General features: G+C 41.4%; 7 protein-coding genes across 9 annotated transcripts; 4 read left to right on the forward strand and 3 right to left on the reverse strand.

Moving 5' to 3' along the window:
- Nucleotides 1–1218: 1218 nt before the first annotated feature.
- J3458_019132 (uncharacterized protein) lies at nucleotides 1219–1747 on the forward strand. Its single transcript, XM_066121423.1, has one exon. The coding sequence runs from the start codon at nucleotides 1399–1401 to the stop codon at nucleotides 1711–1713; it is 315 nt and encodes a 104-aa protein (XP_065973781.1). The 5' UTR covers nucleotides 1219–1398; the 3' UTR covers nucleotides 1714–1747.
- Nucleotides 1748–1892: 145 nt separating this feature from the next.
- J3458_019133 (uncharacterized protein) lies at nucleotides 1893–5689 on the forward strand. 2 transcript variants are annotated; one of them, XM_007815981.2, is made up of 6 exons: nucleotides 1893–2959; nucleotides 3039–3270; nucleotides 3323–3455; nucleotides 3521–3570; nucleotides 3623–4109; nucleotides 4161–5689. In XM_007815981.2, exons 1-6 carry the CDS (start codon nucleotides 2779–2781, stop codon nucleotides 5220–5222), a joined length of 2145 nt encoding a protein of 714 aa, XP_007814172.1. In that variant the 5' UTR covers nucleotides 1893–2778; the 3' UTR covers nucleotides 5223–5689. The 2 variants fall into 2 exon arrangements, with proteins under 2 accessions (XP_007814172.1, XP_065973782.1); XM_066121424.1 differs by having other exon boundaries at nucleotides 3039–4109; nucleotides 4161–5381.
- Nucleotides 5690–5710: 21 nt separating this feature from the next.
- J3458_019134 (uncharacterized protein) lies at nucleotides 5711–6144 on the reverse strand (the record flags this gene model as incomplete). The annotated part of the gene is made up of 2 exons (XM_066121425.1): nucleotides 5711–5802; nucleotides 5928–6144. 2 exons carry the CDS (start codon nucleotides 6142–6144, stop codon nucleotides 5711–5713), a joined length of 309 nt encoding a protein of 102 aa, XP_065973783.1.
- A 2558-nt stretch (nucleotides 6145–8702) lies between these two features.
- Nucleotides 8703–8963, forward strand: J3458_019135 (uncharacterized protein; the record flags this gene model as incomplete). Its single annotated transcript, XM_066121426.1, has 1 exon — nucleotides 8703–8963. One exon carries the CDS (start codon nucleotides 8703–8705, stop codon nucleotides 8961–8963), a length of 261 nt encoding a protein of 86 aa, XP_065973784.1.
- Nucleotides 8964–9035: 72 nt separating this feature from the next.
- J3458_019136 (uncharacterized protein) lies at nucleotides 9036–9482 on the forward strand (the record flags this gene model as incomplete). Its single annotated transcript, XM_007815980.2, has 1 exon — nucleotides 9036–9482. The coding sequence occupies one exon, from the start codon at nucleotides 9036–9038 to the stop codon at nucleotides 9480–9482; it is 447 nt and encodes a 148-aa protein (XP_007814171.2).
- Nucleotides 9483–10266: 784 nt separating this feature from the next.
- On the reverse strand, nucleotides 10267–13408 carry J3458_019137 (uncharacterized protein). The gene has a single exon (XM_007815979.2). The coding sequence runs from the start codon at nucleotides 12502–12504 to the stop codon at nucleotides 11032–11034; it is 1473 nt and encodes a 490-aa protein (XP_007814170.2). The 5' UTR covers nucleotides 12505–13408; the 3' UTR covers nucleotides 10267–11031.
- A 246-nt stretch (nucleotides 13409–13654) lies between these two features.
- On the reverse strand, nucleotides 13655–15250 carry J3458_019138 (uncharacterized protein). 2 transcript variants are annotated; one of them, XM_007815978.2, is made up of 3 exons: nucleotides 14917–15250; nucleotides 14688–14865; nucleotides 13805–14606 (listed from the first exon to the last, which is right to left on the reverse strand). In XM_007815978.2, the coding sequence occupies exons 1-3, from the start codon at nucleotides 14963–14965 to the stop codon at nucleotides 14030–14032; spliced, it is 804 nt and encodes a 267-aa protein (XP_007814169.1). In that variant the 5' UTR covers nucleotides 14966–15250; the 3' UTR covers nucleotides 13805–14029. The 2 variants fall into 2 exon arrangements, with proteins under 2 accessions (XP_065973785.1, XP_007814169.1); XM_066121427.1 differs by having other exon boundaries at nucleotides 13655–14606; nucleotides 14688–15250.
- Nucleotides 15251–24514: the final 9264 nt, after the last annotated feature.

Genomic DNA, 24514 nt, shown 5'->3' on the forward strand with positions numbered 1-24514 from the left:
CAGCCAACAAGGCCAACGTTGAACGCTATTCGCTCTTTTCCATAAATGGTGAGGCATAATGAAAAAGGGGGGTCAAGGTGAATGAACCCCTGACAGGGAAGCCGCTTAGCTATCATCACCCATCACAAAAGCTTGACCGAGTGACAACGAGCTGAAAGAAGGAAAGCACACTTGGCGGAAGGTCCAATATGGCAATTACACACCACACGGGCGACGGAGAAGACTGACAAGTGCTGACCATAGGGCGCGAGTCTTGGGGGGGACAGCCACTCAAATCCGACAAATGAGGCTGTTATCCGTAACGAGGGCAAATGCGCGAAATCCTGGGGACATGGCTCAAATGCTTCACGAGTGCCGTTACTATTTCATGTGTGGCCAACCAGATTAGAAAATCCGGTGCTTATTCTGGCGGCTGATGGTGATTGCGTCAATCTGGCTGGTCAACAACAGCCGCCAAATGTACTGCTTCGTACTCCGTAGATTTCAGCGGTTCTCTATTCTGTCACAAACATTGCCATGTCACGTCATGGGCCGGTCGAGGTGATGCAACCGCAGCGAACAAGAGATGGAGCTGGCGTAAACGGCGTTTGGTGCGCCCGCAGAGCATGGGAGCGAGATTTCCGTCTTACCCTTGCTTTTTTTTTTGTAAGTCATTCATAAAGGATTTCGCCCCACGGCATGATTCGATGACTCCGATAGTGCGGATACTAATGTGAGAACGCGCAATGTTCTGGAAGGCTGGCAGAAGCCATTTGAGGAAGAAAAATCCTTGTCGCAATCCCCGCCCAATGCCAAGCCAGCGTCAGCCACAATGTAAACTTCGAAGGCTGGCGCACGCCCCGAGACCGACACGCTGCGTTGGTCGACTGGCCCCGTAAGATGCCGCGGTGTGAATTGCATGACAAGGTGGTTCGACAGGAGGTCTTGAAGCGGAATGCCGGCCTTCTGCGTCTTCTACCGGGCTTCCACAGGGGGTTTTGAGGCACCAACAGCACATACCGATCTAGGTAGCATGTACGGAGTACGCAGAGTTAATGCCAACGTGGATTTGGACAACCACGTGTGCATGTGTGCGAATAGCTGCAAGGACCGCCAAGTTGCACAGCCCTCGAACGGACGATACAACACCACCATCTGATTATGCCCGAAAGTCGGAAAGTGACCGGTGAGGTCGGGGGCGATATCGTCTGGTGTTCTTCTTTCACCTTTGCCAGTTCCCCCGGCCCTTTTAACATGACTTTGTGCTTCACCGTTGCCCAAAGCGTCAACGGTTGCACCTTCCACGGAAATGTGACGGAAGGTGCTAGTGACGCTGGCCGACTTGCTTGGTTTTGTACCAGGCAGGCTCCTTTAGTTAGGGCGGCACCTTGACCTTTCGAAACATGTTCCATCAGGGACATGGAAGTGTCTCTGTCGGCCCAAGAATCTTCACGTGTGCTTCGTTCCTTCCTCGCCGAGCAGCAATTGATACGCCATTCCCCACCACCCCTGGGCGCGCACCCCTTCCCGGTTTGCCAGCTTGCCAGCATCCTTGACATCCCATTGCCCAAGTTCCCCTCTTTGCCCTCCGCGTGTAACTCTTGCCGTTCTTGTTGTACCAGGACCAGGCAAAGTGTGAAGAAACAACAAGACTCCTTGCCAGCACCAGGCCTATTCGGCGAAAGCACCGAGTCCGAGCCGTATCACGGGCGCGATGTGGATGGCCAACCCTGACGGTCGGGTTCCAACGTCTCCCCTCATTTGCAACGCAACGCTGAAGATTCTGGTGCCAAGTTTGGCTTCCAGTCAACCAGTCTGGGGCGATATAGGGACTTGCTGCGAGGTGACTCGTCCAAATTGCGTTGAATCTGCCGTCTACTATTTGCTTCCTCACCTCTTCAAGCCAGCCATGGCATGAGCCACCCGACCTTCCCGACCAGTTTCCGACAAAGTGCTATCTACATGGGGCGCCTGGGACATACATACTAGGTACTAGTGTCTTATTGTGCGCCTGGTCCAGGCAACGGACGCCCTACTAGCATTGTGTGCTTCGTTTGCCCTGTCGCGAAGCGGAGCGTGGCTTCTGGAATGACTGGGGTATTCCCACTCTCATGACTACGTACTACAAATCTACAACCGAGCGCCCAAGCAATGCAGAGTCTCCCACAGCTAGTGCTCCCATCTACGAGATTTCTCTCCACTACGGAGTCGTCGCCACAAGCGGAGTCTATGCCGCGGGATTGGCGACCCGAAACATCTTTCTCACTCGACCGGTTTGCTCCCCTCTCCTCTCTTCCCATCTTCCACTGTTGTCGATAAACCTGGTTACCTTTGTATTGTGCGTATACGTACATGGTATTCTTTAAGCCGCGGCCTCGGACTCAAATAAACGTCTGTCAAAGAAACACCACAACTCAGAGCTCCGGCACTGACGGACCAAAATCCGCGCCTGGATTACGACCAGCCCTGGCCTACGCCGGCTATTGGGGACGTTGGCTATTTACCCTCCCGGAAGACACCAGATCCAACTCGGCCCCATACGCTCAATGCTGTCATTCATTTGGAAAATTTTGGGATAAACGGCGTCTCTTTTTGTGTCGCTTCCACAGATCTTGGGAAGTGAGCGCTGCAGCAACTGGGTCGCATCCCGACGAGCCAGGCGCCAGCCCCCATAGAATCGGTCCTCGACCACCCATCACTACATCGTTTTACTCGAAAATTTGCTGGCCTGCTGCCTCATGTATTAACTGTTGAAATTTCGCAGCCTCCGTCGTTGATTCGTCTTCGGCTCGCGAAAAGATGGCTGCCTCCGTGGACGAGATGCTGCCTCCTCCCATGACCCCGAGTGGTCACCAGCGCACATATGGCGGCAATCGGGCATTCCACAACTTTTATAATGATTATTCTCATATAACCGATCCTAATCTGCGTCGACGACTAGCATTGTCCGAGATTGACAAGGTTCCTTTTGGATTGTACCGTACGTAGTGGCAGCTGTCCGAGATTGGATTCAGTGGATGGTCGACGGAGTTTATTGGGAACTAACTTTTTCGTGCTAGATGTCCGGGCTATATTGGTTGCTGGTGTTGGCTTTCTTCTCGACTCATACGACATATTCTCGATCAACCTCATCACTATACTCTTGGGTATGGTCTTTTGGGGCGGCAAAGATGTGGTCAATGGCTTTGGCGGCAACAATGGCGTCTTGCCTGACACGACTAGTCAGGCCTTGAAAGCTGCCACCAGTGCTGGTATTGTTATTGGCATGGTTGTGTTTGGGTGGCTAGCAGAGTAGGTCATTTCGTTGCCGCGGTTGGTAGACTGTTGCTGACGAGTAGTGCAGCGCTTTGGGCCGCAGGCGCATGTATGGTGTGGAGTTGGCAATTATCATATTTGGAACCTTTAGCTGCGCCTTGGCTTCGAGCAGCCCGTCCATCGGCTCAGCCGGTCTCTTGCTATTCTGGCGGGTTCTTATGGTATGTGCGCACTCTGTCATAGACATGTCGGGGAACACCGGTCTCATTTCTCATTTTTTTTTCAGGGCATTGGCATTGGGGGTGACTATCCTCTTTCATCCGTCATTACATCCGAGTATGTGTCTACCGCCTTTCTTTCACTAAACGTCTTCCTAACCGGTGCCCAGGTTCGCACCCACTCGATGGCGAGGTGCCATGATTTCTGCCGTCTTCTCAATGCAAGGTATCGGCCAACTCATGTCTGCCATCGTGGCGCTCGTTACAACCGTAGCTTTCAAGTCGTCGTTTATTCATATTTCTGACGAAGAACACTGCGATGCGGGGTGCCAAGTAGCTGCTGATCGTGCATGGAGGATCATTGTCGGGGTTGGCGCTATCCCAGCGTGTCTTGCGCTCTACTATCGAATCACCATTCCTGAGACTCCGCGCTACACTTTTGATATACAGCACGACGTTGAAAAGGCTGATGCCGATATTAAAGCCTACGTATCCAGCAAATCGAACAGTGACTATGAGAGGCGGCATTCGCGGTCAAAGATATCTGAGGATTCGCTGGATCTTCCGCGTGCTTCATGGGCTGATGTGTTTGCATACTTTGGGGAGTGGAAGAACTTCAAGGTATTGGTCGGTACAACCATGTCATGGTTCTTTCTGGTATGTCTGATGTCTGTGCTGCATTCATGTGCATTCACTGACAATCTTTAGGACTTGGCATTTTACGGCCTTGGCTTGAATCAAAACGTTGTTCTCCACGCTATTGGATATGGGAGTGGTAGCAACATGTATTACAAGTTGTATAATCAGGCCGTGGGCACGATCATCTTGACGGCTGCTGGATCCTTGCCCGGATATTGGACTGCCATCTTCACCATTGACACTGTTGGGCGCAAGCCTTTGCAAGTCGGTGGGTTTCTTCTGCTCACCATTGTCTTCAGCGTTCTGGGTTTTAGGCTTCATGATTTGAGCGAAGGGTCAATGTTGGCTCTGTACATCATTGGACAATTCCTTTTCAACGTCGGCCCAAACACAACCACGTTTGTTGTACCGGGCGAATGCTTCCCCACGCGATACCGATCAACAGGTCACGGCATTTCCGCAGCAATGGGCAAAATCGGGGCTATTGTCGCCCAGGGTATCAGCATCCCGTTGTTAAAAAATGGCGAGGTTGCTGGATGTATTGGCAATGCCTGCTCTCCTTATCTTGACCGGTTGCTCAAACTTTTTGCCCTCTTCATGCTCCTCGGTACCTTTGTGTCGCTCCTCATCCCCGAGACGAAAGGGCTCACCTTGGAAGAATTATCGGGCGAGTCTAGGACGAGCTACAATGCTGGCTGCAACGGCAGTATCAGTCTAGGGTCACCGCGACTACGAGCATGGAATCCGTTCCACGGCGGACAGCCAGCAGGCTTTGCATACCCACGAGCCCATAGTGGCTACTTTGGCAAGCACCACCGATCTCCACGGGACGATATCATGGCGTCGCCACAATTGGTAGCGGAAAATATGCGCCAGAAGCGATCTCGATTTTGGAAAAGAAATCGAAAGGCACGAATTGCCAGTGATGGGTCCAATGAGATTGCGTTGCGGAACCGAACGTCTGGGACGACAGCTGGTTCTTCAGACGCAAAACATCCCACCTGTGCCGGTCTCCCGCAGCAACAATTGCCTACGTGGGGAGCCGGATGGGGCAGAATAGATCGTGGTCCACCACCTACGACGAATAGTGTGCAATTAAATGACGTGGGGATGTTGTTGAAACCGGCTTAGATGGGTTGCACAGCATGATATTATGATGATAATGGTCTTGTCCTTTTTTTTTTTTCTTTCATGGGAGTTTGTGGTTGGGTGCATTAGACAAGATACCTGTGCTAGAAAGCACTCTCTGCATAGATACAGCGTGTATGTATAATAAATGATGATGGTCAGATACACAAAAGGCACATTTGACCTCTTGCCGCATGTTACTCTTGATGATTTCACGATGGTGAAGGATACAGATACTGACGCCCGTCCTTGATGGGAGTCAGTAGAGTGTTTGGATGTGGCGGCTGGAGGGCCACGAGACATTGTATTCAGACACCAGGCCCTGGAGATACGTATAATGTTTTGATATTGCATGTATAGCGGCGGCAACTGCTGCCGCCACCACCACACGAGTGTTTTGATCTGTAATCCTGTTGCGGCTCGCATGCTTTCCCAAGGTGTATTATACTGGGTAGGTACCTGAGTCGCGTCGTTTTCATTTCGGAAGTTTGTCAAGGACCGCGTGTGCCATGATACGCAGCCCTCGATTTGCCCAGCCCACATCGGAGTCGTGCGGTTCGCTCGCTCATCTCGGCCTCTGCATCTATAGTATTAGTGAAGAATTTGAACTCTCTTTCTCTCTTTCTCTCTTTCTTTTTACTTCTTTTTATTTCTTTTTTTTTTCCTTTTTCACAAGCTCCCCCGTTGACAAGACAAAAAGCAACGTACATGTGCACCAGCAGTTGGCACAGCTATCCCCGGCATCGGAGTAAAAGCGCCCATTCACACAGCGCGAATGGAAATTGACGGCGCGGCAGAACCTGGTCCGGAAGTCGCCGGCGCAGCGGAAGTTTTGGCTCCACGAGACCGCGGTGTCGGGCGTCGGCGCGGCCTCGGCAGCGAGTGCCAGGGCGAGCAGAAAGGCCACCAACTGCGGCGCTGACATGTTGGCCTTGTCCAATGTCTTGGGACGGAAACGGGGGTGGGAAACTATTCCGATGGGGGCTACGGACCTTCATTGCGGGCAAAGATGTGGTGAGACCGCCGTCTGGTGTATTGTTACCGGGGGATGGAAGACGACATGGAACAGAGCCAGGCGAGAGTCAATGTCTCTCCATGATGGGCGAGCACGAGGCTTTTTATCAAGGCGGATGCGGAGGGTTTGTGCCGCGAACGCAAACACGAGGGACTACAGTACATGTTTGTCGGGTTCTTTTTTTGGACAATGTCTGAGATGGACGGCCCTTTTTTTCTTCTCTTTTCCGGTTTGCAGGAAAAAGGTCCGTTGGTTTGGGGGGCGTTTTGGAGGAGATTGTCATGTCTCACTGGGTTCAGTATTCGGTGCAATTTATTCTGATATTTGACAATTCACCTGGGCTGCACGGTGCCAGGGCCAACTACTCGAGAGGGACGCGACTCTCACAAAGGCAATGACATGGTGGCGGGAACAAAAAAGAAGCTCATGTCTCACGGATATTAATTGCCGTTGGGTTCTTCCACGCCACGTTTTCTTTGTGCAAAGTGCGTGACATCACGCTTGCTGTGCCGTTGGCCATTCTTGAGCCCCAGCGTCCTTTTCTGGGATCAGACAGAGGCATCCACGAGGGTCAACTGAGACCTTGTCCTGCTGGCAATCATGGCGAGTTCTCGTGTCTCTTCCTCGCACTGGCTGCTCCCGAGGCCTGCGTCACTGGACCCGGAGTACATGCGTATCAACTTGTATTCAAGCCGTGACAAAAGAAGCAAACACGGCCAGAGATGGGCCAAAAATAAACATTTCTTACGGTACGATTTGAAGGCGCATGATCTTTCGGCCAGGCATCACCTGTTGTCCTGGGCTTCTTCTTTTCTTTCTTTCTTTTCTTTTTTTTTTCTTTTTTTTTTAAAAAAAGAAAAAAAACTTGGCCTGCAGTGAGGCCGCCGAGTGAAGCCTTTGGGATGACGACATCAGACGACACACGTTTTCATGCTGCGGGCTACGACGACTTGATGTGTCCGTCTCTCTGTAACCAACCCGGAGCTTTTTGTTTGCCGCCGTACGTTGTCGCAGCGGCGCACCGAGAGCCCCGGGTTGAAATACGCAGCGCCGCGACGAGGCCCAAGTAGATGAAAACTCGCCACTGGCTTCCTTGTGCGGGACTGGAGGAATGCTTTGTCGTTATGTGACCACTTACCCAGTTCGGGGTGCTTTAGGTGGCGCTGCGAATCGTGGCCTGAAGGACACAGCTATTGATGGCGTTTTGGGGTCCCGGACGTTGGGCTTCATCTTGAAAGGGCCTTGGTTTACATCTCGTATCAAAGGCATTTATCAGTCTTGGATGTCGTGTGTAATGCTGGTTCCTGTACCCTGGGGATCCGGATCAGGTCGTGCCGTGTAATCCTCTGCCAAAGAGAGCGTCTCTGTCCAGCGTTGGATAGCCCAGCAACCAAGCCAACTGCTCCAACCAGCCTGCCGTGATCGCCAGCCGTCCCGTCCCGTCCCGTCCCGTCCAACCTGCAACCTGGCGCGGAGCAATCCTCCTCATTTGGGAAGCGAAGCCTGTGTGGGGAGGCAGATGACAAGTCTGGGGCGTTTCTGGGGCTGCTCCCTCTCCGGGCACCACGTCGCCGCGGATTGCGGCAAACCCACCATGCCACAGAATGGCAGTCTCCGTACGGAGGCTTGTTCCGATGAAGTGGCGAGAATCTAAGCGGGTGTACGGACTCGCGATTCATACGTTTTATTTCATGCGTGAAGACGGCAGTGATTTTCTCTCCACCCCCGCAGATTTCATACCCACAAGAAGTGCCAAGAAGTGCCAAGAAGTGCCAAGAAGTGCCAAGTGCCAAGTGCCAAGTGACAGGACAGGCAAGGCAGATTGACTTGAGCTTACAAAACCGAGCCAAGGTGCAACGTGGTCGAGCATAAAACACGAGACACTCACCACTCACTTACACAGAGAGTCGGCTGTTTTCTGCCACCCCTTGATAGGAGATAGGTTGCATAGTTGACCAAAAGTGTTCATGGTTCATCAGCCAAGACGTTGCCTGCGGTTGAACTAGAATGGAAAAAGGGACAATTGACGAACCAACATACTGTAGTTTCTTGGTTTGCCCCTGTCAAGCTGCTCCCATCCACAGCTCTGACAGCAACGTCAGCACATGTCAAACGGCTAAAGCGAGTCAAGCATGCAGGCAAAGACGAAAAAAACGCGGCCCGTAGTCAAACGCGGCTAAATCAGGTTACATCCCAACTTGACCTCACTCGCAGGTTAGTTCCTCCAACCCACCCCAGGTTCCCTTGAAAAAATAAAATAAAAATAAAAATAAACGCTGCCAGAGCTTCGAATATAAAGGGAAACCAATTCATACATCGAAACAAACCCCGTCATGTTGAGGAGGCCAGGGAAAAAAAAAGGCAACGTAGCATCCTTGATTTCTCACATATACCACCCCTTCATCTTTCTTGGAAAACCCGTCGAGTTGGCGGTCCCGAGTTCATCTTCCCATCCCATAACTCGGCTCATGGCACGAAGGCCCCCGTGTCCTGAGAAAAGGGGGGAACTCGAGGGCTCTCACGTCCCCGGCGTGCCGCAGTACGAGCCCCAAGAGCAGCGGAAATGGCTCGTCCTCGTCGTCGCGTGGATGACGACGCTGGCCGGCCTGGCCGTCATGGCACGCCTGTGGTGTCGACGCATACGCAGCCAGCCCCTCTGGTGGGACGACTACCTGATGATGTTTTCGACGGTAACGACCTCCTCCAAATCCCCGCCTTTCTCTTCTTAACCACGAGTCAAAGAAACTGACGGTTAAAAAAAAAAGGTCTGGAACTGGGCCGTCGTGGGCGTCGGATTCGCCATGTTCATCGAGGGCGTGGGCTACCACGCCGACGAGGTGGGCGAGCGCGCCGTCGCCAACATCTCCCGGTGGCTGCTCATCACGGAAATCATCTACGTGTGGAACCTGTGCTGGACCAAGCTCGGCCTGCTGTGCATGTACTACCGCATCTTCCGGTTCCCCCTGTTCAAGGGGCAGGTCGCGGGCGTGGGCGCCTTTGTCGTGCTCTGGGCCGTGTGCGTGTCCTTCCTCTTCACCTTCATCTGCGTGCCCGTCGAGAAGCTGTGGCGGCCGGCCATCGAGGGCCGCTGCGTCAGCGAGCTGGGCGTGTGGCTGGCCAACGCGAGTTCGACCATCTTCTCCGACGTCGTCATCTTGCTGCTGCCCATTCCGCAGGTCTGGAGGCTGCAGCTCAAGACGCTGGAAAAGGTTGGCCTGACGCTGGTGTTTGGCCTGGGCTTCTTGTAAGTTTTTTTTTTTTTTTTTTTTTTCAAATCAAGACGGGATATAAATGTGTAGGTGTGCTAACCCATGTGGGAAAAACAAAAAAAAAGCGCCGTGTTTGCCTCGTCGTTCCGCACCTGGGTCCTGTTCAACTACTCCAAGCACGACATCAGCTACACGCTCGCGCCGCTGCTGGCCTGGTCCGACATTGAAATGTCCGCCGGCATCATCTCCGCCTGCCTGCCCACCATGCGGCCGCTCGTCCGCCTCGCCACGGCCGGGCTCGGGCTCGCCAGGGTCTCTAAGCTGTTCCGCTTCACGCGCTCCTGGGCAGACGGGTCGCGCGAGGAGTCCAGTGCCGGCGGCGGCGGCAAGACGTCCAAGGGGGGCGAGAGCCGCGGCGAGGTTGTGCTGCCCAGCTTCGTCACGCCGCAGTCTCTCCGGGTCACGGCCGAGTCGACCAGGCGGAGGGACAGGAGCAGCGCCTTTTACAGGCTGCCCGACGACACTTGGTCTGGCCGGTTCAATGGCATCCTGGTGGAAACGAGCCTCGAATGGGGGCTGGAGTCGGAGGGGAAGGCCGGCGCCGGCGCAGGTGCAGAGGTCACCGAGGTGCAGGAGCCGACAAGGAATCTGACGGCCTACGATAGCAGTAGTAGCATCGAGATGATGGAGGGGCTGAGTGCCGCCACGAGCAAGAGTGAGATACCGATGCCCAGGTGCAAGTAGATGTGCGATTTGCTGCTACATGACGTTGTTTGATTTGGCACAAGTCTCACACCGCCCAAAGATGTGTAACATGCTATACGTTGATTCATGAAAATACATGATTATTCAATGAGCTACAGCAGTCAACCGTCCCCTGCGCCCCATGCACGCCGTATCTTGCGTAACCCAGTCTGATCCCAAGCTGGGCAAAATCACAAACCACCAGGTCGCGCCACCGGTTCCATCTCCACGTATTACAAGGTCCTTTACCAAGCCTAGACTGAAGTATATCATCTGACTCTGACGTGCTCATCCAGACAGCTGTATTGCGCCTTCATTCTCCTACAATAAACTTTCGAATAGGGTGATTCTGCCACATCAGCAGAGGAGCCCCTGTATCCGTACTGCCTCAACGACACAGGGAACATTCCTCTCACAATCATAAGAAGACGCATTCCCACCATCGCTGTTTTACGTGCGACCATCTGCTCATTGTCAATCTCATTCATCATATGTGTGCTCATACTTATCCCCCTCAACGAACCAATGTACACATACCGGGCATCCGCAGCCGCCGACCTTCATCAGGCCATCCCCAGTTGCCAAATTTTTTTATCCCAGCCCAAGCTCCATTCAAGAGGCCACGTCCCCAGGGCCGCTCGCCAACAGAAGGAAGTAAGAAGATTAAAAGAAGAAGCCATGTCCTTAATAATAAATATACCGTTTAAAGAGCCCAGAGTCCTTTTGACTGCTTTGCCAATGTTCCCCCCATCCCCCAACTATCCGGGTATCGTAGCCAGAGCTTGGTCCAAAACAACAGAAGAGAATAGAGATCCGAAAGAGACAGACTGAGAAAAAAAATCATTTAATAATCTTCCCACCCGCCATCCTCGCCATCTACTTCTATCGTCGTGCCCAGTGCTTCCTTGCCCTGGCGAATCATGTCCTGTAACTGTTTATTGAACGCTGCAATGCGGACGTCTGTGTCGCGTTCTTCGCGTTGTCGTCGAGCAGCGAGGTGCTTGGCTTCTGCGTCGAGGCGTGGACTGTTGTCTAGGTCGTCTACGGCTCCGCGACTGGATGCCGTGGACGCACTGCTGTGTGTGCGGCTGTGTGTAAATGACGCATGGTTGGGTGCTGAAATGGCTGATCGTCGCCGTCCATGGCCTCGAGATGAATGTGGCGAGGGTGAGGCCGCGATACTGGGGGCTATGCTGGCCAGTTTCGTCGGCGACTGGGAGCGAGTTGAGGCGTAAGATGCGGATGACGCAGGGCGAGCAGGCTCGAGGGTGGCCGGGGGGGAGATGTTGAAGCCATTCAGGGGGGTGCCTCGATGCGGTGCTGGACTGGCCACCTTGCTGGAAACGCGGCGATTATGTGGTGTGCTTATCCGACGACCAGTAGCAAGCGAAGGGCCTTGATTGCGATTTCTTGGAGACTGCCTATGGGCAGCAGAGGTCCGCCGAGGAGTGCTGTCCGTTCCACTGGCACGGTCCTTGATCATGACCCAATTTCTGCCCAACTCATCCGTCGGTGCTGTCTGTCGTCTTTTGGCAGCCGGTGCAGATGGAGTTGAGGCGCCGCTAGGTATGGGCGTATCCTCGGCGGCTTCTCGATCGTAAAAAGCATCTGCTTGCGGGAAATGGCCTGGTATTCGATGGTGTTGCTCGTCGTCCTCATCATTTTGCGGCCAGGCTGGATCCGGTATTGATCCATCTGGAAAGATGCCATCGCCGGGCCGCATCTCAAAACCTCTTCCCCCACCGGCATGAAATCCTTTAAACGCGCCCGCTTTGCAAAACTCCCATACCTTCCCCACGACGCCACCTATTGTACTAAAGGCCAGCGTACCCCATCCCGGAGATTGGTAGGGCTGCGTAGGGAGGTTGAATAGAGGGGTATGCCCCGTGGGGTCCATCAAATCATCATCATGTCGCGACCGCTTGGAGCCAAGGGCTTTCCTGTAGTCCGACTCGGAGTAGGTGCTCTCGCCCAGCATTCCGCTCTCCCCCGGTCCGCTGGCAGGTGTGTCGAGCTGCCCGGCAAGTGTGTACGCCCTGCCGTTGTGGGCAGCATGTCTCCCCGCGGGTGTTATCAGAACAGTGCTGGCGATGGTGGTGATATCGTCGTGGATGCCCTCTTGTTGTTGGGCATGATCAAATTGTCTAGCATCGTCGCGTATGCGCTTGCGCTTGGGAGTAGGTCCCTCTCCGCAAGGTCGACTCTGTGTTAAATATCCGGAGCTCGATGCTGGAGACACCGGGGGCCGGAAGAGGCCCTGGTGAATTCCGTCGGCGTGAAAGCCCCCGGGCATGTGGAAGCCGGAGGAGAAGGTCATAACTTCTATAAGGCTGAGAGAAGCTGGGCGAGAATGCTCAGTCGCTTGGGGGTGGGGTGTCGAATTTGAGAATGGCCAGCAGCTGCGCCGTGACCCAAGCTGCCAGTCGAGGTCGAGTCTGAGACAAAGCTTGCTTCAGTGTATTAGCATGCAACAACACGCATTATGACGATTCTCATCGGCCTGAACGGCAGATTTCCTTTGCTGCCAAGGGCTATCCCAAAGTCTTCAACCGTGCAGGGGTCAAAGGCGGCAATGGAATATGTTGGGATGCTGGAGCACTCTAGCTGTGAAGGCGTCGCCTCGATGACCTCTGTTTGCTGCACGCGGGGCAAACAAGCTTGTCGGTACACGTCGGTCGTGTGTCGTGTTGTCGTGTGTCGTCCAACGAATCACAGCCGGTCGCACCAGTCGGTTTCGTAGCCTGCCGAGATGGAGATTCGGCCTTGGTCCAGGTGGCGGTGGTGCGTATGCAAGCGTCGTGGTGCTCGTGACCTCGGAGCAAATCAGGCACGGGATTGGAAATGGTCTGTATCGCCAAATGGCTGCCTCGTTCCAGCAAGGCAGGCGACGACGGACGGTGGGCGATAAAAATGCCCAGCGAACGAAGGCCCTAAATAAAAAGGATAAATTGGTAAAAACTGCAACTCGTAGAGCGGTGTCCCTGCAGCGCAGGCAAAGACATTGGCCTTTTTTCTAAGCGGTGAAGGACCCCAAGTCAAACACCAATGTATGAACGGCCGCGGGAGCAGGCCGACAGACGGCAGAGATGGGGGTTGGTGCCAAGATGGGGGTTTGGGTCATTGGCCTGGCCGCGTTTGCGTATGAAGTAGTGAATAGTTGCAAAGACGGTGTAATAATAGGGGATGTTAAATCTCGGTGATTCAAAGCTGACTGAAGTGTTTAGACGCGGCTGTGAACAATTGACTGGGAAACCCGGCCGGCTGACCTTTCAATGTTGGCGGGGCACAAAAGCTACATTGTACCCAGGTACCTTATTGATGGGTGCAGACTCCACCGACGGAGAACGAGAGCTGAAGACAAGGATACTCCATGCTAGGTCGCTAGTCTCGTCGTCGTTGCCTGGGGTGATGATCTCATCCGCCAACATGTGCTCTGTCCATATAATTTCCTGTAATTTGCCAGCCCAGAAACTGTCATCTCCGGCCATCAGTTCAAGAACTGCAGTCTTTCTGTTCACGTAGAGCTCAAAGTTTCCCAGGTGTCATGTGTCGTTGGACCGAGGGCAAGACACAGCAGCCACTAGGTAGTAGTCACCCTCTTGTCTCAACATAGGCTGCAGCTAAAGAATTCGGCTTCTATTCTGAGGGCAGTTCTAAGCCACTAAACGAAAAATGAAAGTCTGCCCGCATCTTTGCCCTACCGGCCGAATACATGCTTGCGCAACTTATCTGTCTCCGCTCAAAGAAGAGCATCCCATCATCGTCCCACAAGGGACAAAGCATAAAATAAACGCAATCAAAGTGCGCCAGCTCAGTCATGCCATTAATAATCCGTTCATCCATTAATCCCTCGAGTAGTACTCGTCCTGCATCTTGGTCTTCTCCTCAGCAACTCCCCCCTCCACACCCTTGACCCCGTCAACATGCTGCTTGGTGCCCCAAAACTTCTCCCTCTCTTGTAGCAGCTCCTCGGCCCATGCTTTGGTCTCCTCTAGCATCATCTTGCTCGATACGTATGCAAACTCGCCCAGGTCGAGGGTACCCTCGGCGCGCTTCTCGTATTCCATCATTTGCAGCAGCAGCTCCATCTTGTCAATGTCGTGCACATATTGGCTCTCCAGCGTCTTGGAGTCCTCGTACTCGTCCCAAATGGCCCGGATATCTTGGCCGACCGCAGCATCGTCCTTGTTGCCAAGCAAATCTTTGGTGAGGTAGTTCATTGTCAGACTCTCGCGCCGGCTCTTTTCGGGCTTGGGGACGCCGTCTACCGGGGTGATGTCGCCGACGAGGAGTTCAGCCATATCGTGAATGAGGCACATCTTCATGCATCTGTGGAGGTCGATGCGTTTGGCAAGTGAAGGAGGAGCAAACATGGAGATGATGGACATGCGGTACATGTGGTCCGCGATGGACTCGCCTCTGCGCCATGTTAGCACTCGCCGGCGCTAAATAGGAGTCCAGGGAACGTTGCTCCGCGGTCAAGATGGGACACCGTCGTACCTCTCGATGCCAAATCGTCTCCAGCCTTCGCGCTTCGTCGTCTTGAGTCGTTCAATCATGTGTAAAAAGGCAAGGGGAGACTGGCCTCCCGATTTGGGAGCATCACCGGGAATTGCATCAACCACCTTTTCCACCTCCCATTCTCCAGAGACCTTGACCATTGGCGTAAAGCCCAGGTCTAGCCTTGTCAGCTGCCTGGTTTCTCCTTAGTATCTGCTGCAAAACCTACTAGAAATGTCGGGCTTGCCGCTATTCTTCTGATCCGCTTGCGATCCCATCTTTGCGAGTGGTTGCTGTGATGTGTCTCGTTTTGTTTTGCTCGAACTGAATCGCGGGGCTTATCTAGGTGTGAAGAGGGGTGGCGGGGTCCAATACCAATGGTTTGCTGAGAGGATGAAGCAAGCTGGATGTCACGACACGACAAAAGAATTGACGGGAAACAGCAGCGAAGGATATACAGAAAAACAAGTTTCATCTCTGTGCCAAACAATAACACCCCAATGTTTGCTTGGTCACCGGGAAGCGCCACACTTCGGCAGTCCGTCCAGCATCCTTGCTGAGTCTGGCAAAATGAGTTGACCAATGCCGGTCAAACCAATGTCAGGTCGGTGTGATAAGTGGTCAGGCGGACAGCCAGTCATTATTTGCCCCACCTCCCCGAACCCAGGCAGGCGGTGGGTGGGTGGTCTACGGTCGCACATTAGCTAAGGTCCGCAGTTGCTGCCACAACCCCACATCTAGCATTTTGAGCGATTTTAGCGGTTAAGGCGGTTTAAGCGATTTTTAGCATTTTAAGCAGATTACCTGTGTACGAGTAATATTATTATTATAAAGAGACTTAAAATACGTATAAGAGAAGATTTACGCTCTTTTAAATAAAGGACTTACTTATTAATAGATTATTAATTACCTTAATAATTAGTTTTTTATATAAGAGTAATAAACTATTAATATTTATATCTTTTAGCGTTAACTTTCTTCTTAAAGTTTTTTACGTATATTAATTATAATATCTCTCTTTAATCTTTATAAAAAGATATTTAAGCTTTTTATATAAGGTTATATAATATAAAGTATTCTTTATATAATAAATAAGCTTCTTTAATAATAAGGTAACCTAATAATTAGCTTATTAACTCTTAAGTTATAACTTTAAAGTTAAAGGTTTTTATAATAATATTATATATAAATTATAAATAAATTAATTAAACGCGTATAATTTTACTTTTTTTTATATAATTACTTTAATAAGTTAATTCTTTAAGACCTTTAAGTTTAAAATTAATTATTATATACGCTTTATATTATTTATTAAATTTACTAATAATATAATATAAAGTAGCGTTTTTATATAAGTTAAGAGTAAAAAGCTACTCTTTAAAATGTAATTTAATTTCTTAAAGTTAACCTTTAATAAATATTAATTATATAAGGCTTTAATTATAATTATTTATATTATTATATATAATAATAAGGTTAAGTTTTAGTCTTATAAAATTAACTTTATAGCTTTTATTAATTAATCTTTTTAAAAGAGGTTTAATAATATTAAAAGGGAAATCTTAAATATTATATAAACTTTTATATACTAGAACTAAACTTTCTTTAATACCTTAATAGCTATAAAAAGCTAAAGAGATTTAATATTTAAGTATACGTATATATTAATATATACTTATATTATATTATTGTAACAGTAGCTTAGGTTCTAAGGCATAGTAAGTCTGTTTCTTAGGAAGTAAGTTAAGTTAAATACTATAGAGTAGCTTTTAAGTAGTATTATAATAAGGCTATTAAGAGTATAACTCTTAATAGTAAAACTATTGCTTAAATTAATTAATAGAGATCTAAACTATTTAATTATAGGAATACCCTCTTTTTAAGTACTCGTTTATCTCTTTATTATAATTCTAGATTAATTAGCTTAACTATTAATCTCTTTAAGCCTTAATTAACTAGCTTAAGGTTTAATTAGTTTAATTCTTCTTAGTTAATATGTTTAAACATTAACCTCTTTAATCGCCTCTTAGGTTACGTAGCTAGTTACGTGCCCTTACCTTCTTCTTATACCTATAAGTTATACCTGTCCTAGCCGGTATAGTCCCGTCCAGAGCATTGACAAAAAAACTACACTACATGTAGTTTTTTAGTGTAGTTTTTAGTGTAGTGTAGTTTTTGTAGTTTTAGTGTAGTTTAACTACACTACAACTACATTTATAGTGTAATGTGTAATTATAAGAGCTTTAAAAGTAGACTTATAAGCTTATAAAAATAACCAAAAAATACTATAATTTTAGCTCATTATAATGCTATAAAAATATCCTTTATAAGTTAGTTAATAAGTAAGATATTAAAGTTTAAAGAATTCTAAAAATAAAGATATTAACTTGATTTATTTTAAGTATTTAATAAGAAATAAATGCTTTTTAAATGTTATTTATATATATATAGTATATGTAATTAATATAGAAATTTAAAATATATTTTTTTTTACCTTAATTATATGTAAATAATATTTTAAAATATTTTTAGTTTTTATTTATATTTTATTTAATTAAAATAAATCTATAAAAATAAGTAATAAGTATTTTTATATTTTATATAAGTTATCTTAATAGCTTATTAATATAAAACGTATAACTTTATCTAATATATATTTAATAAAATTTATATAAATTATTTTATATATAATTATATATGTTTTTTAATTTAATTAATATATATTATTTATATTAAAGTAAAATTATATATATTATTAATTTATATATTATAAAGTATTTTATAAGCTTAAATATATATTTAATATAATTAATTCTATATATATAAAGATTAATATAAATATTAAAAACTTTATTCTTAAGTTTTTTTTATTCTATATATTAAAACTATTATTCATAACTTTATGAAAAAAAGGACTTTAAAAACAAGAGTAGTATCATTTTAAAGCTTATAATCTTAGCTATCTAAAAATATTAACCCCACTTAATTTCACCCATTAATTATAAAGATAATAGCCGTGGTACTTAGTGGGGTAAGTTAACTAGGGTAAAACGCCATAGCGTTTTACCCCACTTTAATAAAAAACGCCACAATTTCTATTTCCTAAAATCTCTACGAATACTTAACTAAAATTTATAAACTTATAACTAATTAATAGCCCTTAAAAAGCCCTTTAATTTAATACTAATTGCATAATTATAAGTTTAATATTCTAGGAGTTATATTCGGTTAAAGTTTTAAGATACAAAGATTTCCTGTAAGCTGCATATGCATGTTTTAAGTGATAAAACAGCATATTATCACACAACATAACGCCTTTAATGCATTGTAAGCACACCGGCCTTTTCAACTGTTTCACTATAGTTGCATTTTCTCGTAAAACTATTCTATTATTTTCCACACGAATATGCATGTTTAAGGGGTAAGTTAGGCATCAAAAAAATGCCTAAATTCTAAGGTTTCTAAAACCGTTTGTATTGTAAATTTATTCTATATATTGACTGTGTTCTCCCGCTTTAAAGTTCAGAACCTTTCTTTTCTACATCAATCTTCTTACCCTTATAACTCTACGAATACTTAACTTTTATCTAAAATTTTCTTATAATAAGATAGCCTTAAATTTAGGCTATCTTATAAAAACTTTTTATTATTTAAAACCTACCTTTATAATGGATTAAAATCCTCTTGGAATTACACCTCTTATTATTACGAATAATTCAAGCTTTTCTCAGCAAACTTCAACTAAAAAAGACTATACAAATGATAAAAGCTATCAATTTCGCACAAAATCATATATTATTCAACATAACCTTTTTTCTTATGAGGTTTCAGCAGTTAATTTAGAAAAACCACGAGAAATCACCTTTTTTTGCAGCCAGCTAAGCTGTAACTTTACTTTTACCTGCCCAGCTAGCCGTTTTCAGTCCTCTAATGGTTTAGCACATTATAGGAAAAAACATCCTACTATTGCAGTATTAAAAGCCGAAGAAAACGATAAAATAACTAGTAAGTTACTTCTTTTATTATTTTATATCTTATTATATTATTAATTTATATATTTATAATATTATAAATTTATAATTTACTAATATACTTATAAATAGTCCCTACTACTACAGAATCACCTTTAATTTCCGACTTTTCAACCGAATCTAGCTTTTCTAGCTTTTTAAGAAGCAATAAAAGACCTAGAAATAATACTATTACTAGTAGTAGTAATGGATTTTCTAAGGATACTGCTCTTATATTAGCTCTTGAATTTATGCTTAAAAATAACCTATCTTTTACTACTATAACTAGTAAAAGCTTTAAAAAGCTTTTAAGTTATTATTATAAGTAAGTTTATATTATTATATTAATATATAACTTAAATATAATATATTATACTAATATTAAGTTATTTTAGTTATAATATTAGCTTTTTTCATTATAAAGGCCTTATATCTCACATGAAAATATTACATTCTAATATGAAAAAGAATATAATAAATAAAATTCAAAATCAAGTTAATAAAATGGGTTTTATATCTATTTAACTTAATATTTGGACTTCTATTAATTCTAAATCATATTTAGGGGTTATAGCTAATTAGTTAAACCCCCAATTTGACTTAGAATATTATTTAATTGGTAAGTATTCTTATATTTATATTATTATTATTATTATTATTATTATTATTATTATAATTTAAAAGCTAATTATATATTAAGGATTTGAATATTTACCTACTAGCCATACCGGCCATTTAATTAATTCAATTTTCAATGAAATATTAACTAAATATAATATAAACCCTAAAAAAATTACAAGGTTAGTAGTTTATAATTATATATAAAATAATATTAATTTACTAACTTTTTAATTATAGCTTTACTAGAGATAACGGTTCTAATAATAACACCTTTTTATCTTCTTTTTTAAACTTATATTCTAAAAGGCATAAAAAGCCTTTAGATATTCGATGTACAGCCCATATTTTAAATATAGTGGCTAAAGATATAATATCTATATTTATTAACGAAACAACAAATACCGAAAATATCGAAGATTATATAAATAGCGAATTTTTACATTATTCTACCGAAGAATTTAACGATTTATCTGCTGAAAAAAGAACAAAATTTAATAATTTAATTCCAGGTATTTATTATAACTTATATTACTTATTTTAAGTTATTTTATATAATTTAAGCTAATTATAAAATAGGAATTATTGGAAAAGTTAAAAGAATAGCTATTCTTATTAAAAATAACCAACAACTTTATTTACAATGGTTAGAAGCTTTAAAAGAAGCTAAAGATAAAGGATTTATTACTAGAAATAGTAATCTTATAAAAATACCATTAGGTAAGTTATTAATTCTATATTATAAATATTATTTAAAGCTTTAAAAGCTTATAAATATTATTTCAAGCTTTTAAAGCTTATAAATATTATTATTAACATTAATAAGTTATAATAAGTATTAATAACTAACTTTACTTATATTAGCAAACACAACAAGATGGAATTCAACCTATAAAATGCTTCACACAGCTATTTTATTAGTAGAACCTATTAAAATATTACAAAAAAAAACGAATTTAGCAGCTTTTAAAGATGCTAGCTTAACTACGCAAGAATGGGCTGATTTAAATACTTTAATAAGTATTTTAGAGATTTTTAATCAGCCTATAACACAATTATAAAGCTAATCTTATAATACTATAAGTTTAGTATGTTTTTTTCTAATAAGAATTTATACTTTACTTTAAGATATATTAAAAGATTAAAAAAGTTGGCTTAAAAATGTAAGTTCTATAATTTTATAATTTTATTTTAAATTACTAATTATTTTATAGTTAAATACTTATAATCCATTAGCTAAGGTCTTTATTTCAGCTTTAGAAAAAGGCTTATATAAATTAAATTACTATTTTCCTAAGGATATTAATAGTAATTATAATTTTTGGAAGCCTTATTTATTTGCTGCTATATTAGACCCTAGACTTAATTTACAATCAATTAAAAATCAATTAAGTATTAATTCTAATACTATTAATCAACTATTAAAAGACTTAAAAGCCGAATATAAAGAGTAAGTTATAATTTATTATATATAATATAAATTTTAAATTTCTTAATAACTAATTATATAATAGAACCTATTACGAATATATAAAAGACCCTAAAAATAAAGCAATTCCTTATATAGAATTAGAAGAAATTTCTTCTAATTCTAAAAAATCAACTAAAAATACAAATAATACTCAAATCAAAGTTAATTTACAATAACCAGCTAATTCAGCTTCTTATAATAATATTAGGCTTTAAAAAAAGCCTAGCTTATTTAATAACTTATTTCCAAAGCAAAAAACTAAAGCTATTGAAAAAACTAGAAAAAATGAGATTTCTAGTTATTTAAAGCTTGATTTTAAAGAAGATACGGTATTTTTTATCTTTATAATATTATTTATACATTTATAATTATAAGCTAACTTTTAATAGTAAGATATATTTATTTGATGGGCTAATTCCACTGAATCTTTCCCAATTCTTTCTATAATAGCTCGAAAATATTTAGCTATTCCAGCTACTTTAGGAGCTATAGAAGGGAATTTTAACTAGGGAACTAATATTATTACTAAGCGAAGAACTGCTTTATTACATGAAAATATTCGAATTATTTTATTATTAAAAAACTGGGTTAAAAATAAGAATAAAAGAGTGGAAAATAAGAGATATTATAATTTATTTTTATACTCTAGTGGAAATTTAGAAGAAAAAGAAGAAGAAGAGGAAGAAGAAGATCAGAATAAAGTTTTAACTAATTCTAATAAAAATAAGGATATTTCTAAGTCTAATTATATAGATATTAGTGAGGATATGGAAGAAGAAGAAGAGGAGGAAAATATTTATGATTCTAATACTTAATTTAATATTAAAAGGGTTTTTTTATTATTATTTTTTATTTTATATAAAAGAGTGAAATTTTAGCTTTATAAAAGTTTAAAAAGTAATATTTAAAGTTAACTATATAAAGAGTTATTTAAATTTATATTTAATATTTTTATATTTAAGTTATAGGGTAATAAGTTAAATCTCTTAATATTTATATATAAATAATAGGATTTTTTTCCTTTATTAAATTAAGTAAATTATAATTATAATTATAATATAAAATAATATTTACTTACCTAATATAAATCCCTTAAATTTCCCTTATACTTTCTCTTATTTTTATATTTTTATTAGTTTTTTAATCCCTGTTTTTAGCTTATCTAAGCTAGCTAATCCCTGCTTACTAATACTAATATTAGTAAGCAAATTTAGCTCTTTTTTTAGCTTACTAATTATATTAGCTAATAATAGCTTATAAATTAATTAACACTACACATTACACTAATTTTTAAAATGTAATGTAGTGTAGTAAAACTACACTACACTACACTACACTAAAATTCACTAAAAACTACAAAACTACACTACTTCTAATGCTCTGGTCCCGTCCTATATCTTACGTAGTATTGTTTATAATATTATACCCCTTCTTTATTAGTCTTATTCTTAAGGCTATTAAAATAGGCTGGCTTAAGTGTCGTGCGTTTTCTTTCTTCTATTATTATATACTATTATATTAACTAATCATATCTTAAAATAGCGGTTTAAAGCTTTATTTACTTCTTCCCTTCGCTAAAATAACCTTCTTTCTATAATAATTAATAATTTATCTTTATTCTTTATAAAGGCTTACACTTACTATACTTATATAGGACTTTCTTAATGTAAAGCCTTTATTTTTAATTTAAGTTATTATGTAAAGTGTATAGTAGATAAGTAAGAGAATTATAATATTATAGGGGTAACCCCTTAATAGCTTTATAGTATCGCGAATTAATATTATAAGCTTAAGAGGGAGCTTAAAGAAGCTAAGAAGCGTGCCTTAACTAAAAATTAAAAGGTTTTACGTTTATAAAAATAAAAGAAATTATAATTTAAGAAAATAATACGTATAATTACGCGTAGTATTAATAATATTAAAGAGTTAAAACGTGTGAAACGTAAGAAAGCAGAATAGCTTTAAAAGACTATAAGGGTTCTTTTTACTTCTTCTAAGAATTTAGATTTTATTTTAGTTTATTTCTTAAATATTAAATTTAATATTAAGTTATTAAACGATACTTAGGAGATTAATTAAAATACGTTTCTTAAAAATAAAACTATTTAAGTAACGTTAAGTAATTTATAAGATTTTTAACTAGTTTTTAGGTGTTTTTAGAGTTTAAATATCCCTTTTATTTAATAAGATAATAATAATTCTTTATGTCTCCTTATACTTTAAGTATTCGTTTAACTTTATATTTATTAGTATCTTTTATTATAATATTTATAGTAATTATAGATTTATTTAATACTTTCTCTAGTAGTAATATATAAAATATAGAATAGATTCTCATTTCATTTAGTAATAATAGTTCGTAGTTAGTATTTAAGATTTTTCGTTTAATAAGGAATAGTTTAATTTTCTTTTAGTTAAGTTTATTATTAGGTTATTTTATTTTAATGTTTTTATAAATAAAATATACTTTATATCCCTTCTTTAAAATTAGCGCTAGTAATCTCTTTTTATTCGCGTAGTATTTTATTTAATTCTATAAAAATATTTATTCCTATTATAAGTGTTTTCATATTTCTATTATAGTTACTATATACGTTATAGCTACTAGCGCGTTTATATTTTATATCGTATGTGTTTTAATAATAGGGTTAAATTCGTAATTTACCTTAAATAGTAATATCTTTATATTATTAATCTTAGAGCTATTATAAGCCTATTATACTAGTAGTAGCTATTCTACCTAATTATTCTATTAGTAATTAATATAGCTTCGCAAATATTATTTAAGTATTTAATTTAAGATTTCTATTTATTTATCTAATTATAAGTGAAATACCGTTAATAAGCTTTATTTAATCTTTATAGTTTTTATAAGGCATTTCTAAAAGTTTAAGGTGAATAATTTATCGTAATTTAATATAAGCTTTATTAGTAATTTATATTATATAATAACTATTTTAAAGAATATATACGCTAAGTTCTTAGTATTACTTGATTTCTTATATAAAATATAATAAGCGTATTTTATAAGTTTATTTATAATAACTAGAATACTATTATAAGCTACTCCTATTATAGGTTCTTTTAACTTTAGTAGTTTAATAATAAAGTCTATTATAATAGTTTACTATACTCTTTTAGGTAATAATATTAGTTATAATTCTTCGTATAATACGTATCACGCTAATTTTACTTTATTACACGTGTCGTATTTCTTAATAACTTCTTATATTATTTTTTTACTTTTTAAGAAGTTATATAATCTTCTTAGCCTACTAATTGTTTTCCCTATACCTTAATATTCGTATAATAGGTGCTTATATATTTCCTTAATAAGCTATTCTTAAAGTGTACTAGAAATATACTACTATTTATTATATAAGAAGGTCTTACCTTTCTTAAATAAATACGTTTTTATTTCCTAATTATTTAAATAGCTATTATTATTAATATATAATGTAATCTAATATATTTATGTTTTATTTAACTTAACTTACTATATTATATTAATTTCTCGGGTACCTAATATAAGATTCCTATTCTTAATAGCGCGTAATAAGGGTATATTACTCACTTACTTATTCGATTTTAAGTTCTCTCTTTAACTAAGCGTGTTTACTCTTTTATTTTTAAATTCTTTATAGTATATAATTTTAAAGTTATAATTTATAAGGGTTTTATACTATTTAATCTATCGTTTATTTAAATCCTTTATAGTTAAGAATAAT

The sequence above is a fragment of the Metarhizium acridum genome (assembly GCF_019434415.1).
Source record: "Metarhizium acridum strain ARSEF 324 chromosome Unknown scaffold_555, whole genome shotgun sequence".
NCBI classification, from domain to species: domain Eukaryota; kingdom Fungi; phylum Ascomycota; class Sordariomycetes; order Hypocreales; family Clavicipitaceae; genus Metarhizium; species Metarhizium acridum.